The sequence below is a fragment of the Parasteatoda tepidariorum genome, chromosome 1 (assembly GCF_043381705.1).
Source record: "Parasteatoda tepidariorum isolate YZ-2023 chromosome 1, CAS_Ptep_4.0, whole genome shotgun sequence".
Classification (NCBI taxonomy): domain Eukaryota; kingdom Metazoa; phylum Arthropoda; class Arachnida; order Araneae; family Theridiidae; genus Parasteatoda; species Parasteatoda tepidariorum.
Genome location: NC_092204.1, coordinates 70,605,970 through 70,622,578, shown reverse-complemented (window position 1 = coordinate 70,622,578; position 16,609 = coordinate 70,605,970). Strand labels below are relative to the sequence as shown.

Here is a 16,609-nt window from a genome sequence, read left to right as displayed (position 1 = left end):
ACTTTGCTTTATACCTAAGTCTTATCCATACTACTTGTTTTTCTTTCAAATATTAGTTTAATGATTCAATCTAATTTGAAAAAATGTATAAGAGAATTAATAATTTTATCATTTTTATATTTAATATGTATTATATAAACCGCTCGACTGAGATTTTTGTAAACCCTTTTACATCAGAAACCTTTGTTACAATTGTTACTATATCTCTATGTTACAATTTGATTATTGTGGCTGGAAAAAGAGTAGGGCTAAAAATAATTTTTGTATTGATGTATACTTGTTACAATTAGAATCGTAATACGCCACTGCTGATTTACATGCAGTTTCTTATTTATACAGTGGAATTTCGAATTATAAATTATATAAATACTCGATTATTAAAAGATGAACTCTACTGAATGCACCGTAAAATTTCATTGATTTGGTGAATCAGTATTGAGACAAAAATATTTTTTATTCCAGTATTCTCACTTATGATGGTACTTATTCATTGTATTAAACCTGAAGCCTGCTTCCAATTGTATTGTTTGGATTTGATCTTTTTATGTCATTTTTCTCCAGCACATAGTGAACAATCATTGCGTCCTAGTCCTTCTTGGTTGTGGTTTGTCAACAAGTAGTTGATGAAGCTGTGTAAAGCATGAAACTCAGTTTAATTTTTCTAGTATTTTTGCACTGATCGCTCCATTTATATATTAAATAAAAACTGCTGCCTATTCCCAATTGCTATGTTTTAATTATTTTTTTTTTGCGTTATTTTCTATTAGAAGATCAAGGGGCAAAAACGGTTTATGACCATTTCTTACAAAAATGACGATTGCTTCGCAATTTGTGACATTTTGAGAATCTTTAAGTTGAAGAACGATTTTTATCCACCTCGAAATTTGTTTTTTATACAACCAGTTTTCGTGTACATAAACCGCTCTTCCCTCTTAATTTGCATTACAAATTCGAGCACATTCCCTCCGTGCTTCATAGTTTTTTCTGGTCATGATTTATCATTGTTTATCATAATACACGATTTACTGATGAAGATAAATTAACTAGATGCTGTATAAAATTCCGTTCAGTTGATCAATTTATAACAAAAGTTACTATGTTAGTTTTTAAAATAACTATAAGATTATGGAAGCAAAAACATGAAGTTCTTGTTACTGTTTACAATAAAATTTATAATAAGTTCTTTTGAGAAGATGCTTTCTTTGGGTGGTCGTTTAAAAATAAAAATTTTCTATTTAAAAACTTCAATTTTAGTGCATGAAACTAGATTTCCATTTTAGTGCGTAAAATGAGGGATCTTACCTCTGTGATTATCTTCATCATTTCCATACAGCATTGGTGGATTGTCACTATTAGACTCCGGGGGCATGGATGGTTGACTGTCCGATTGTTTCTGGTCAGCATTTAAGAAGGAGCCTGGAATCTCCATTCTTTCCTTGTGTCTTTGGAAGTGGACCTTCAAATTTCCACGAGTTGAGAATGCACTTCCGCAAACATTGCACTGAAACGGTTTTTCACCCGTATGAGACCTTACGTGTATTTGTAAAGCACTGTCGCTGCCTAATAGTTTACCACAAAAGTGACATTTGTGCCTTGTAGCCGGATCATCTTTTCCTTTTTTTGACCTGAAACAATTCAATGATAAATTTGTATAATTTTGGTTTCAAAAAAGTTGCAAAGTATTTAAAACAATTTTGAAATGCGTGAATGTTTTTATATGATGATTAATAAATAAATGGTATTCTGATAAATAGAATTCAATGCCATGAAACATTTTGGGGCGACTGAAAATTACACTTCCCAACTAAAAAAAATAAATCTCATCTAATTTTCTCGTCAGAACTTATTTTTATGAAATACTATTCTCTGACATGACTCTCTGAGTTTTTTTTTCTTACTCCTGTAACACTAGACATTGTAACACTAGAGAATAATATGATATGGAAAAATGTATATATTTTTTTAAAAATAACTTTTCATTTACTACCATTATTGTTATAAGTCTTTTATTTCTTTTTAACACACCATAAATGCTTTTAAATTAGGTTCTGCTACACATAAACACCTGCACCTCTACATCTCTATCATTTGTGATATTTACATATTCACAAAACTCATTTCTAACTAGTTTTAAAATTTTGACTTACAATCAGTCTGATTAATATTACGACGCATTATGACTTAATTTTAAATTGATCTTTTAATTGAAAGGTAATTCGATTTTTTTCTTAATTTCCCAATTCATTCAATTGGAGCTAGCTCACAAACTATTACTGAATAAGCCATGTTGAGGAATGAATCGACCTTCGCGTCGTAGTAAATACTGCAGAATGCACCCAAAAATAAAATCGACACTAAACAAGTATCATCATCAGTGACAAGCAATTGAATGAAAATTGAAGTATAGTTACCTCTTAATCAATTTAATTTTCAATTACGGTGAAACTTGTTAAGTTAACAATCCACCTCAGTGTGTTGATTACCAGTCTATAAGTTGATCTTAATGACCATATGCAAAACTGGTACAAACAATTAAATCCCTCTTTTTTAAGTTGACAACTTGTCTTTGTGGATCAACAAAATGTTGTCCAAAAAAGCTTTTAACGTACACAAGTTTCACTGCATTACATTGCTTTCGGTTGTATTTACTTAAAAACTATCACACATTTGGAAGATCCCTTACCACTAAAAATGAGATTTCTATCTGTTGAAAACTAAACACGGGGCAAAAATAACTGAGTCAACTAAATTGCTGCCCAATATATTAAGTTGAAGAATAGTGGTCTATTAATGAAATTTATTATGTTGTTACCTGTTATCGTCTTCTATTCCATTTAACAAAAATGACCGTCTAGCCATTGAATCTTGAATGTAACGGTCAGCTTGCTTTTCCAACAATGCCAGACTGTTAGTCGTTTCAGGAGGACCATCAAGTGATAGATTTGTCATGGATAAATTTTGTTGAAGTCTTCCTGCTATGGAATAGGGCTCCGTAATTAGAGGATTCGAAGGTGGAGCGTTCGATTCTAGATGGTCCCCATTCTCTGTAGATTGTGGAGATGTTACTGTTGGAGCTCCGCTCAACGGAGCTACATTCAGAGGATGTGACGCAAGGAATTGTTTCGCCCATTCCTTAAAAAGTTTCATCGATTCTTGTTGGTTACGGGTTATAACGTTAAATAGTCCCTGAATGAGCATTTCCTCAAGTTGGCTGTGCTGTGCAACAGCAACAGATGTGTTTTCCAATCCTTGAAGAGTAACGTTAGTGCACGGCATTTGAGTGTTAAGAAGAGATCGAAAGTTTTTATTGTTTTCTAGTAGCCATTCGGCCACCTGAGGGGAATCTACCTGAGCTCCCTCTAATTGGGGCGGAGGAGGTGTGAAACCATCCTCCATATCGTCGGAATTTTCTTCGTCGTCCGTTTCCATGGTGGTATCCAGTGGTGCCACCAGAACAGGTCGCTTGCTGGCACAAATTTTCTTGTGTAACAGAAAATCTGATAAGGTTGGGAACTCAGCCCTGCATTTGCCGCAAACATGCTCGTCACCTTCAGTTTCGCTGTCAGATCCAATACCTGGAAGAAATTGAAATTCTAATTTAGTTAAAAGCGTCAAAGAATCATACTTCAAACTATTTTTAAGAAAATACAAATACATAGGTAACATAGTACTTCTACCTGCATTAGAAACGTAAATCATTTAATAAAATTATTTTAACCAGTTATGCGGATTTGGATTTGCAATATTAAGACTATATACGATATGAATTAAGAGAAGAAACCCAGCCTACAATGCTCCTCAATTGAAACTGCAGCATTTACATATTAAAACATATATTTTACTAACTTCAAGTGTATATATATATGATATCAAAATATCTTTAAAAATAAAATGTCAAAGTGAAAATACGTTTGATATATTTCTTGCGTCAAGATAACGGGTATATATATATATGCATTTTTGTTGAAAATTCATACGATTTCCTTGTAAGCAATATGATATTTCTATAGATTTTGCTGTTGTGATGCGTTGCTGCTAGCATTTTTAGAAAAAGCATAGGTAGGTAGGTAGTATTTTTAGAAAAATGCAAAAAGAACTTATTATAGTGCTAAAAATAAACCAAGATATCTTCGCTTTTTTGCTACAGCATTTTACCAAATTCTATTTAAAAAAAAAAAAAAAAAAAAAAAAAAAAAAAAAAAAAANCGGGATTAGCCAAAAGCCGATATCTTTGAAAAAAAAAAAAAACGAAAGACGAGAACAATTGCGTCATATTTTTCTGAAATTCTCAAGATTGTTAAGTTCTATTTTTAAGTTCTGTAAGTAATTTTTATAAAGTTCTTATGACAAATACTTATTAAACAAAAGAAGAAAAAAACTTCTGCTTTGCAAACAAAAATTAAATTTTGAGAAAAAGAAATAAAAAATAAAATGAACAAATAAATAACTATCAGATTTTTACATGAGCAGTAAATCTTGTTATTAAATGAAATTTTATTTTTCTCTTTTAATAAAAATGAGGCACATCAAGGTTTCTAGAATGGTATACAAATTTAAATCTATAAGACTTGTAGCATTTCAATATTATTGCTGAATTTAGCTTTCTCACCAAAGAAATTTTAAACTCAGCTTAAACCCTGCTCTTTGATCTTGTGGAAACTTACATATTCTTTGCTTCAAGCACCTATCTGAAACCAATAGAAATCAACACATTGATATAAAAATGTGACTTATAAGTATATTTCCCAAAGCACTTCACATTGTCGTCAATCATGAACATTTACTTGCACAAACGTAAAAAAAGTATCAAAAAAGTAAACAAAACGTCAACTTCCTCTAAAAAAAAACGTTTTTACATAAGAGGTTGATCAACCTAGCAGACTCAAATTTTGCTTTTCGGAAGAAAAAAAATGATGGTACAAGCACCAAACAATTCAATATTTTCTTCTTACTCTGCTTAGTTTCATGGTTAAAAAAAAATTAATTCACGCATAAAGGAAGAAGGAAATTTGTTGATCTGCCCTCTTTTTCTCCAATTTGAGCTTTTATTTCTTTTGTACATGCCCACATCCGGACTGTAAAGTTTTCAACTTACTGATCAGTGGACCTCCATCATTTGTTGTTGTTCTTGTGTATGAAAATCACTTCAGCACACTTCCTGTACAAAAGCATAATGCTTTAAGTCTACCGGTGAAAATGAGTTTTTTTTTTCAATCCCTCCCCCTTCCACATATGTATTTCAGAATTTTTTCCCCATCTTTTGTTCACCGAATCATCAAAGTAACTAATTTGTTTGCTTTGCTGATGGTATTGTGCGGTGGTAACTCGGTAATTTCGTTGTTTTTTGATTCGTTCACAGAAATGGCACGCATCGTTCCGTTTGGATAATAATAACCCCGTAAATGGATAGCTGCGTTTTCATTCACTATTTGCATTTTATGCCATAATGTAAACATTAAAAAAAAAAAAATGGTCGATTTGGACGCTGGGAAATAAAATAAATAAATTAATATGAAATACCAGTGACAAAATGTTTATCTTTTAGTCCACTATATAAAAATTATAAAAAAAATATTGATAACAATAGATGTAAAATGTTTATAGTTTACGAACGTGGGTGCCTTCGGGAACATAATCAACAAGCGACAATGGAATCCACCATGATTTTCTTGTTCAAATAATTAATAAATTAAAATAACATATTTTAAACTTCTATGTAAGCAAAAAAAAAAAAAAAAACGTTATAATTTCAAAATTTGATATCCTGTTGACATAAATGTATTAAAAGTATAAGTATCCATGAAGTATAATTTACAACTATCATTTTTTTCTAATTTATTCTGCGTTTATTTTTTCAAGATCTTTAAAGGACGCTTTATCGTAGATACCGCTATAACCGCTGCTAGGACTCAATAACGCTGCAAATCCTGTTTCACATCTATTGGAATTTTAAATTTAAAGTTTCGAGAAAAGTTAATTCTTGTAAACCTAGAGTAATCCTTAAAGTTTCAAATGATTAAAATAAAATTTCAAAATATCAAAATGTAAACAAATTATAGCGTGATAATTCATGCAATGCGAAATCCTAAGTAATTCTTCCATAGTTTGCTTTCATCATTTTGATATTTTGAAATTACTTTTATGTACAAAGAAAACAAGGCGAAAATATAAATATTTTTAAGGAAAGGAAGAAAAATTACATTAAAGAGTAAAAATTAGAGAGCCAGAAAAAAATAAAAATAGGGAAAAGATATTTTCTCGTCATAAGCTCAACCAATTATATCGGCAAAAAAGAGTGCTTTCTAATATTGTACTAATATGGCCCAAGTAAAATACATCAATACAATAGAGTAAGGAGTACCAAAAAATTTGAAACAAAAACAGAACAAATTAAACGAAAAACACAAAATAAAGCATGTCAAGCAAAAAATAGAAAATAAAAATTCAAGAAAAATACAGAATCCAACATAAAATGTAACATCTAAAGTGAGTAGCGAATTTATTCTTTCTTAATTTTCTTCGTTAATTTCTTTTATTCTTTCTTTATCTCTTTACTGAATTGTTTTGTAAAAACTGTTCTTGCAATAAATATAGAGCAAGTCGGAAGAAATGTACCCGCCGTTGCAGCGAAATCGGAGAAATTTTCGCTTCTTTCAAAAACACAAGTTTATCTTAGTTTTTATTCCAATCTTCTGCAATTGAGAATAGACTAATGGCTAAAATTATATTTTTTTCCTCATATCTCAGAGTAACTTGTGAAATAATGAACCAGTAGATCGGTATGTATGATTAACACGAAACCAATCGATTCAATCAACATGAAATCAATGCAATCGATAACTTTTCATGGCGTTAGTAGAATAAAAAGAAATGCTATTATCTTTCCAAATCAAGAAAACAGTCCTCCCCCCCCAAACCCAGTAGATCCCCCCCTCTCTTCTTGAAGCAATGGGCTTGGATTAGTCACTTTAACTTTAGCTCGCATCTCCATCCCTTGCATCCTCCACTCTTCCTCATCCTTCGTCCACTCTTCTTTTCATCGTTTATTTCGACCTACCTTCTAGTTCGATTTACAGCTTGGTCATCGTCCTGGTAGCAAGTATGTCCCCACACACATGTCCTAGTGTCCTTTCACTAGTACCACCCAACCCTCCCCACGCCATCACTTTTACCTATCCCTTCCCTCTAGATGGGGTCGTGTCCTGGCCGTCTTTTATGGGTATCCGGGATTAATAGTGCTTCTTCCTATTATGGTAGGTAAGATGGCACAAGGTCCAGAGTGATTGGCGATCGGGGTGGACGAGTTGTAGGGGGGGGGATTGCGTGCAAGAGAGGGGGGGGGGAGAGGAAGCTAAGATTTTAGTGTCCGAGAGGGCACAGAGCGAGAATTACTACAAGTAGAATGAGTTAGATCACACTTGAGGAGATAAAATGTCTTTCCATTTCAGTAAGGGTATGGAACATTGTTGACAAATTTATTCGATAAATTATTCCACTGCGAGAAATCTCTTCAATCCCGAGTTTATTGGTAAATAAATATTGTTCTATTTCCTTGCGAATAGTTAAGGATATAGTGGCCCTAACTTTTGTGGGTATAGGTTTTATTTTTTTTCCAGTCAATAGAATAAAATCGATTTCGATGGACTAAATTTCGAAATGATGGAATCGTATTATAAAATGGTTTTCTAAAGATTATCTTCCCAGTAAGCAAGTTCTCATAAAGATGATTTCATGTTGAAAAAATTTTATTACTGATTCTTCTTCTTAAGCTGAGTTTTGATACACTATTGATTATGTAATAAATTGAAATTTATTATAAGTTTTTTTTTGTAATACTTTTAAAGATAGATTATTTGTCTGTAGATGGCACCACTACGGTAAAGTTTAAATTCAATCATAATGATATTTTCTTTAGAAATTTTGAATTAGTCTTTTAAAAAGGGATTTTTTTGGGTAAAATCTATGTAACTAAATTTATTAATATTTATTGAAGATGGTATTATAACTTGTATAGGGTATTAGTGGATTCATGACGGTTTTTCTCAGGGATCTTTTTTTTTTGGTTCTGACGTCCGCCGGATGCGGGATGACTCTGGACGTGGTAAACAGGTCAGTCTAGATTCTTTCGCCTTGTTGACGGGAGGATAAAAGAGAAGCGATGAATGTGGCTAGTAGCAGTTGCAGTACCAGTAGTAAGCAGTTAATCAGAGCAGTATCCTGGGGATACGGAGTTTGTCCGCTGAAGGAGTGGTTCGTGACAGTATCTCGGAGATGGTGGATCGTAACCTTAGGGAAAGCTAAACTGAAGTCTCTAGCGGGAAGGACTACCGGGATTAGCCAAAAGCCGATATCTTTGAGACGATGGGCCAAGTCCGAAGGAATCTATGCTGGACGTCCGGTGTCCCCCTTCTACATGCCTAAGTCGCTTGAAATTAGAATAGCTGGAGAAATTTCGAGATCCTAGCCGAGGAGTTTGTCCATGAGTTCATCTACCTTTCCGGTGGGCGGTTCCAGAGTGAAAGCAGTAAATTCCGTAGGGTACTTATAAAACTTTAAATTTTATTTCGTTAACATTTTAGAGGAATCATTTACCGAAAATTCTGAACTGTTATGTTGTGTTTTTTTTGTGTAGGAGAACAATCAGCATTTAAGTGTAATTTATAGATATCATAAACCAAGTCTGGGTTTTTAGAAATGTTAAATGAAGTTTTTATTTTATAAATGTCTTTTTTTTGAACTGTAGAAGTTGAAGGTTATGCTTGAGTGTTTTAAGGTTGCATTTTTGTTTTAATTAATGTATAAATGTTTATTCCCATGTTGGCATTTGGAAATGTGTGAAATTATGTTTTTGAAGATTTAGAGGTGCAATAAAAATGAGTTTTAAATGTTGAAAGTTTTCTGTAATTCATTAGATATTTGTCTACTAAATAACCTGGGTAACCGTTACTAAATTTAAATTTTGAGATCACAGCCAAAGGGGTAACGGTACAATTATTAAAAATCAAAATCAGGAAGGAAAAAAAAACATAACTTACTATCCATGAATTGAATTTCACTCTAACAAAGAGAGAGCCATTTTTATTTTTTAGACAGTTGCTTCACAATTTTCAACTCACAGATTTTATTAAAATAAAGAATTATGTTTAAATAGAAAGTTAAGTTCAACTTATAGCTTTAAAAAATTAAACTAAAAAGACTTTGATATCAATATAGTAATACAGTTTCAATAAGTTGTAATGTACCGAGAGTTCTTTTAATCTTTGTATTCAGCTTATAACTTGTAATAAAAAAAATTTTTTAACTAAAAAAGTACAATACTAATATAGCAATAGCTTTTAATAAAGTATGTATTGATGTAATAAGAATCTATATTATGTATTGTTGTGTAAAAACAGAAATCTTGTAAATGTGTGGCAGTATACTCATACCATCCATATTTCACGTGCAGTATCAAATGAATTGGAGAGTGCCATAACTCTCGTATTCCACTTTTAAAATTCATCATACATTTGAACCAAAATTTACGGTTGGTAGGTAGAATATATCGTTATTTATTCGTAACGCTTTTTTTATATTTTAAGTACATATTCTGTTTTATTATTTCAGCCTTCTTTTATTGAGAATATAGATTAACAATTCTACCTGATAAAATTTTTTTTAAAGTATTCTATTCTATTTAGCTATGGAAGCTCAAAATATAAAATCAAAAAATGATTGTAAAAATGTGATGTTTGTCAAAACAGTGACTAAAAAAATTTTTTTTCTTGTTTTTCTAAAAAAAAAACCCCTTAAAATGTTACACTACTTAATACTTCTTTTTATACGAAAAAATAAACTTAGTGTAATGGATTAAATTAAAAAGGATTACGATAATAGATAAATTAAAAAGGAAATTTTTTTATTTGAGAATTCTGCAAGCTTTGATTCCTGTACGAAAATAGGAAGGCAATATTTTTCACGACTTTAATGATGTAAACTTTTTCATTGCGTCGAATTATCTTTGTAGAAAGTTATTAAATAAAATTTATTAAATAGTTATTTAGCCTTTGAATGTGAAAGGGGCAAATGGTGCATTAAAACCTAGACAACATTATTCGATACATTTCCCACCAAAAATGTAGGTAAAAGATAATGGGGAGAAAAGAATCTTTGCACACGTCCAGTTATGGTCATCTTTCCTCCCAAATCTTCATCCCGCCATTTGCTCGAATAAAAAGCATTCTTATACTGACCGGATGTGGAGGGGCAAATAACCGGAAACTTATCCGTTCGGTCTATAAACATCGCAATATGTCTCTGAAGATGACCATTACGGGATTAAGGGATTGTTTTCCATCCAATATGGCGACACCACTCTTCTCCCCACTAAGGCAAGATTTTTATGATTTCGGACCTTATGTCCACAAAGCCTATTTAATAGCTCAATTGTGAGTGACTCATTCTCATATAGTAACATTTAGACAGTATAATTTGTTAGAATGTATCTTAATTTTGATTCCTGGTGGGAAAAAAAGGCAATTGATAAAGGGACCTAAATTTTTCTGCTGATGCTAATTTATAATTTGTTTTAAGCCAAAATTTCACAATTTAAAGCTTTGTTTTAAATTGTTACAGGTACTAACTTAATACTCACGTAGAACCAGAATGATATTACAATTTAAAGCTTTGTTTTAAATTGTAGCAGGTACTAACGTGATACGCATTTTGAATCAAAATGATATTCCTATTTAAAGCTGTGTTTTAAATTGTTATACATACTAACTTAATACTCATTTAGAATCAAAATAATATTCTGATTTAAAGCCTTGTTTTATATCGTAACAGTAAAGTAAAAAAACTCACGAAGTTCATGAGAGGTGGTTTGTAATCTAGAATCCTTGTAAAGTTTAAAATAAAAAAATGTTTAGGCTCAGACGAATTAATATAAAAGCAAAAAAAAAATTCTATCGAAATATGACGAATTTCTCGAGAAAATCGGAAATAAAAGTATCAAAAACTGAAATCGGATGAAACGCAACAGTGTTTACAATAAACGTATATCTTTGAATACTGTCTTTATTTTTTACTATAGCTTTACATCTTTGACTTTGGCATTGCTCGTAATCCGTGCAAAATTTAAACACAATTTTACGTATTTATTTTTTCAAATATAGATGATACTGATTGTAGAAAACACCTCTAAATAATTAAAATGCAAGGCAACGTTCGAAATATCGACTTTAATAGGTAAATTTGTGAATACCGAGTATCCCAAAAACAAGCGATGATTTATAAGGGGAAAAAAAATCATTCAAGGAAAAATGGAAGAAGAAAGAAATCATTTTTCTAGTGAGAAGAGGTTTTTTGAGTTCCGCTTGGAAAACCAGAATTTCATTCTCGTGAAGACTTAAAATTAGTTACTAAGTTCGTCAACAGATATCGTTGTTTTCAGGGAAACCTACAAAACAATGTTATGTCCGCTTGTTAGACCATTTAAACTGAAATAAGTGCCTGGAAGTCTGTTAATTTTGTTCTTAGACCTCGCCATATTATTGACGCAAAAAGTGGAGAGATCAATGATTAATAGTTTTTCTTAGTTAACGACGCCACCTATTGGCAAACTTAGTAACTAATTTTAAATTTTGTGAGAATCAATATTTAATTTCTTTAGCAGATCGCAGTAAACGATAAATTTTTATCTACTTCCAAAAATATGTTATAAAAACGGAAATTGTTTTTGGTTAATCTACACCTTGTAAGTCATTTCCTTTTTTTTTTCTCAATCTTATTAAGTATAAAAATAATTTATTTACAAAACTATCTTTCAAACTATCAATTAAATAAACAACTAAAAATAAGCGATTCAATAACACTTTCCCTAGCATATTCGGAACGCATATCTGAAATATATTGCAGAAAAGAAAGTAAAGACTTATATTACGAATAGTTTTTTTTTCCTTTTTAAATTTTTTTATTATTATTTGTGATGTATATTTAATTTCAACTTTGGAGCGCTATAAAATATAATTTATACATACATAAAAAAAAGATTTGGCCCTACAGCAGACGACAAATTAAACGTAATCCATAATATATTGACTTAGTATACCGATAACTTTATTTTCCGGCTCACTGAACACAGAGTTAGGGGAGAGCGGAGTATATATATATTTATATCTATGTAAGCTCAGAATATAGGGAGAAAATACTATATATATATATAACTCGAATTAATAGCCTATCTCGGGGTCATAACAACGACATGACGTCGCGAATAACTATCTAATCGTTTTATGGCAACAACAGTTTACGCAAAAATACCAGAAGCGAAATTATCGGCTCCATAAAAACATTCTTTTTTTACGGTCGCAGACGATATTTTCAGAGCATTCTGAATGCTTTATGTAGCCAAGCGTTCGAAATCGTTTTTGTTTATGGCTGTTAAGCGCATATTCTCCACATCAAGATTATGTCTGCGAGGTACAGGTGATTAAGAAATGAGCTTATTTTTTATTTTTTTATTTTACTCATACTTTTTTTTATTCTTTTAAGCTAATACACTTTCACGGTTGGACGAAGAATTTTTTCCTCTCCCTTTTATTATTACGTCGTAATATCTGTTGCTGGTGGTAAAGTGAAAACGATCCTTTTTTTCTTTCTTATTTCTCTGAAGAAAAGGGGAAGAAAAAAACAAGACTGGTCTTGTTTCTTTCCGATGAACACTAATCGGTCTTACATAATAAACGGCTTTTAAAAAGTTTGTTTTCACATGATAAGGAGATAAAACTGGAAATGATCTTCTTAATTTTTTATTACTACTTTCATTTTTTCTTCTCTTCGGCATGAATGTACAAACAATTAAAACTAATAGCATTAAAATTATTTGTTTTCTTTCTTTTTCTTGGAAATGAGTTTATTCGGAAATGGAAATTTTATTTTAATTGTCTTTATTTGAAGACAACCGTTTGGAATTCTTTTACAGAACTCAAAAGCAATTTATTTTAGGATATTGCAAACTTTTAATCTTCTTCAAACATCATTTCGTTTAAATTTTATTTATCAAATTAAATGTTAAATCATATTTAAGTTTGTATCATATAATAATTATTACACGTAATGCCCAAAGTAAAGTTTTGAAACTTTGCCTACTGGAGGAAATGTTTATTTAGATTCTTATACACTAAAATAGTTATAAGAATCTAAATCTAACGAACTTATTTTTCTAAGTAAAAATAAGTTCGATACGTAATTAGATGAAGAACAATTTTAAAAAAAATAAATAAAAAATAAAATACATTCAAAAGTAATAATATGAATTATGATAATTTTATATCAGCGCATAAGGGCCGTGAATTGTAGTCAAAAAGTGAATTCAGATTATCAGATCGTTGCAAGATAAGAAACAAGTTAAGAGGACGCCATATCGCGGGAAAAACTTTTCATCACAAATTCTGTATTACCTCCAAAACTTGTTTAAAATTTAAAGCATAGAAAAAGTGAGTTCAGACAATTCCAGAGTAAGTCATGAAGTTATGATTGCTGAAAAAAAAAAAGAACTGAACTGAACTAGAATTTTATTTAACCCACAAAAATGTCTGTTTTACAACAAAGATCTTCAATAATGTATAATTGTTTAAGTATTTCATAAAAAAAAAAATCTTTACATCAAATTCATTAATGACTAGTACATTTTACTATAGCAAAGCAGATTAATAATTATCATATATTATTTTATTTTAACCCAAAATAGTAAAATATTATCCCAATAACTTGCAAATAAAATAAGTCGTATAAGTATCATTACCGTACAAGTATCATTTAACGTCTTCAAAGGTTGTAAATTTTGATTTTTTTCCCACTATTTATATCTTTAAATTCAAACTTTTAGGGTTCTTCCCTTAAGGGGTCATTAACGCATTGATGTCACGCTTGGAGAAAAGGTTCCTGCTTTGTTTCCAACTACAAAGGAAAGATAATAATAATCAAGCTCTTAATTTGTAGCTTATGAGCAGAATGATTTCTTATACAATATCACTGATTCACGTTCAGTTATCCAAGGTTAATTTATGTCTAAAGAAATAGAAGTTTACTCTCTGTATTAGTTTTTATCTCTTTCATTTAATGTATAAAATCTATCTAATTAATAAATCCTTTAATAATCAACCATCAATTTTTCCAAAATAAATAAAACTCCACACTTATTAAAATATTAGTTAAGGTTATAAACTGTAAAAGCCTGTTAACGAGTCTTATTTCTAAAATAAAATCGTTTTGAAAAACCCCAGTTATTCATCCTCTAAAGAAAATCGCTAATTAAGCACTATTTTTTTCCTGTTTTATTTGCATTTATGATGAAGATCTTTGGAAAGAGTGCTTTATGTAAATGCCTAAAAATATATTTTATCTGAAAGGTAAAAAATATCTAATCAGAGATTGATGACCACACCAATAAAAGCATTTCTTTCGTCGTTTAAACGGATGGCAAGCCATAAAAGAAAAGGTCTACGCAAATATTAAGCTTGACTCTTATCTTCAGACAGAGACCAAAAATCATAGTCTTCATCCATCCGTACAAATACAACTCCTGGCGGATTACCGGGGCTTATGCCCCACCTCAGCCCCACCAACCCATGTTTCCAGCTGTCAAAGGGGAAGGCCAAGAGACAGGCAGGAAAAAACCAAAGCAAACAGGGCCCTTCTAGATAAGCAGCACTATGGAAGGGTGAGCGTAGAACCCTATAATTGCAACAGCCCGGGCCATAAGCATGGACTTACGAGTTATAATAATCTGCTGCCAAGTGGACAGTCGTTCAGTCTTGAGGGGAAGGAATAACGTGGGGATTTATTTTCTAAATGATTTTTCTCCATATCGAGTAATTAGGGAGAGAAATATCTTGATTGGAACCTCTTCCCCTTTAGAATGAAAAACATTATTTTTGGAGATTGGGAAAAGTTGCTGATTTCTATCATTTTTAATAATATCGTTAATTAGTAGCATTTACTAATAATTATAGAAGCTTGAGAATTGCTAATTGGATCGTTAGTCTAAGAGCTGAGGAGAAAAAGGTGCCAAGTGATATTCTGAAGCCAGGCGTCAGTTTTTAAATTAGACGTATTTTAGTGATATAGGATGTTTTGTGCCTTCTATTGTTGTACTTTTTAAGAGGACGCCATAGCACAGGATAAACGTTTCGTCTCAAATTCTCTTTCATCGCAATAACTAATTACAACAAGATAACTTTAGATTATGCTGTAATTATGATTATGCAGAGGGAAAGTTATCATATAATAATTTGTTTTTGCTTTGATATTAAAAAAACATTATTTCAGCCATTGAAACTTTATCGTTTCCTAGGTTTACTTGAACCCACTTTTTTCCAAAACTTTAAATTTTAAAATACATATGGAGAAAAAAACAGAATTGACCACAGACAGTTCTTTTTTCCGCATTAAAGCGTACTCTTAAGAAGGAAAGATTAGCGTAAGGATTTATTTGATAATTTTTATAAGTGATTTGTTTTCTCCATGACAAGTAATTAGAGAGAAAAAGTCATGGTTAGAATGTAAACTTAGTTCTGTTTTCTCCTATATTCCGTAGGTTATTTCCGACATTTTTAAGGGTATCAATTGATAGCATTAATAAATTAATGAAATGGAAGCGTGAAAATGGCCATTTGAGTTGATTTACCTTTGAAGAAGAAGATGTTCAAGAGACATTATAACAATTCTCCAGATTTTGGATTTTAAAAATAAGTCATGAAATAGAACATGAACTTCAGCTAATCTTTAAATAGAACGCTTTTAATGGGAAAAAAGTGTTTTGTCAGCAGATGTTTTTTGTTGTTGTATTTCTTAAATCTAACTTTTTTAAAACACAAGTAATCTGAAGCAATAGATTTAGATGGTTGGGTTATGTTTAGGAGAAGCTCGGAAGGTAATCTTACTTCTTAATCATGACATTCAAAAAAATCTCAGAGATTCTGAACTAAAAGAGTCTCCTTTAATTAGATGGTTATATGACAATGAAAAAGGAGAGAGAGATAGATGCTTGCAGATAGAAGATGCTGGAAGACCTTCAAATTTCAAAAAGACCATCGATCAAAAGGGTTTCTATCATGTTCGTTCACATCTCCTCCAAAAGTAATTCACTTTGTACAATATGTGTTCAACGCGCATTAATAAATTTAACAATCTATGCCAGTCAATTTTAAGAGAATTACATCAGTTATGACGAGTTAAAGCATTGAAACTAGGACTGGGCTATAAATCGATATATCGCGACATATCGATTTAACGCCTATATCGGCAAACCGATACAGCAACTTTCATTCCAAGCGATACATCAGAAATGTGATTTAAGCCGTCGAGTGAAGAAGACGATATAACGATATAGCGATACACGCAAGGACTTTCTCTTACGTTCCGATGCCAACTCGCGCTGTGGAAGACGATATTGTTTCGTTATGTTGAGACGGCCTTGACTGATGAGCGGTAGAATCAGAATCACTTTTGAGACCTTATATCGTTATATCACATGTTCGTTTTCGCACCTTCGCGATTTGAAATCGTTTCTTGTAGATTATTTTCAATGGGATTAACTTCGTGATCGCCGTCGTAACCTTGTTCTGAA

The 16,609-nt window shown here is 31.4% G+C and overlaps 1 protein-coding gene across 1 annotated transcript in view; it reads right to left on the bottom strand.

Annotated features, from left to right (window-relative positions):
• LOC107450899 (sal-like protein 1) overlaps window positions 1-16,609 on the bottom strand; it is a 94,838-nt gene that overhangs the window by 8,228 nt on the left and 70,001 nt on the right. Inside the window, exons 2-3 of the mRNA XM_016066831.3 lie at window positions 2,813-3,575; window positions 1,303-1,625 (exon numbers count right to left, since the gene is read on the bottom strand). Of these exons, the coding sequence (XP_015922317.1) occupies window positions 1,303-1,625; window positions 2,813-3,575 (1,086 nt within the window). The remainder of the gene's footprint in view (window positions 1-1,302; window positions 1,626-2,812; window positions 3,576-16,609) is intronic.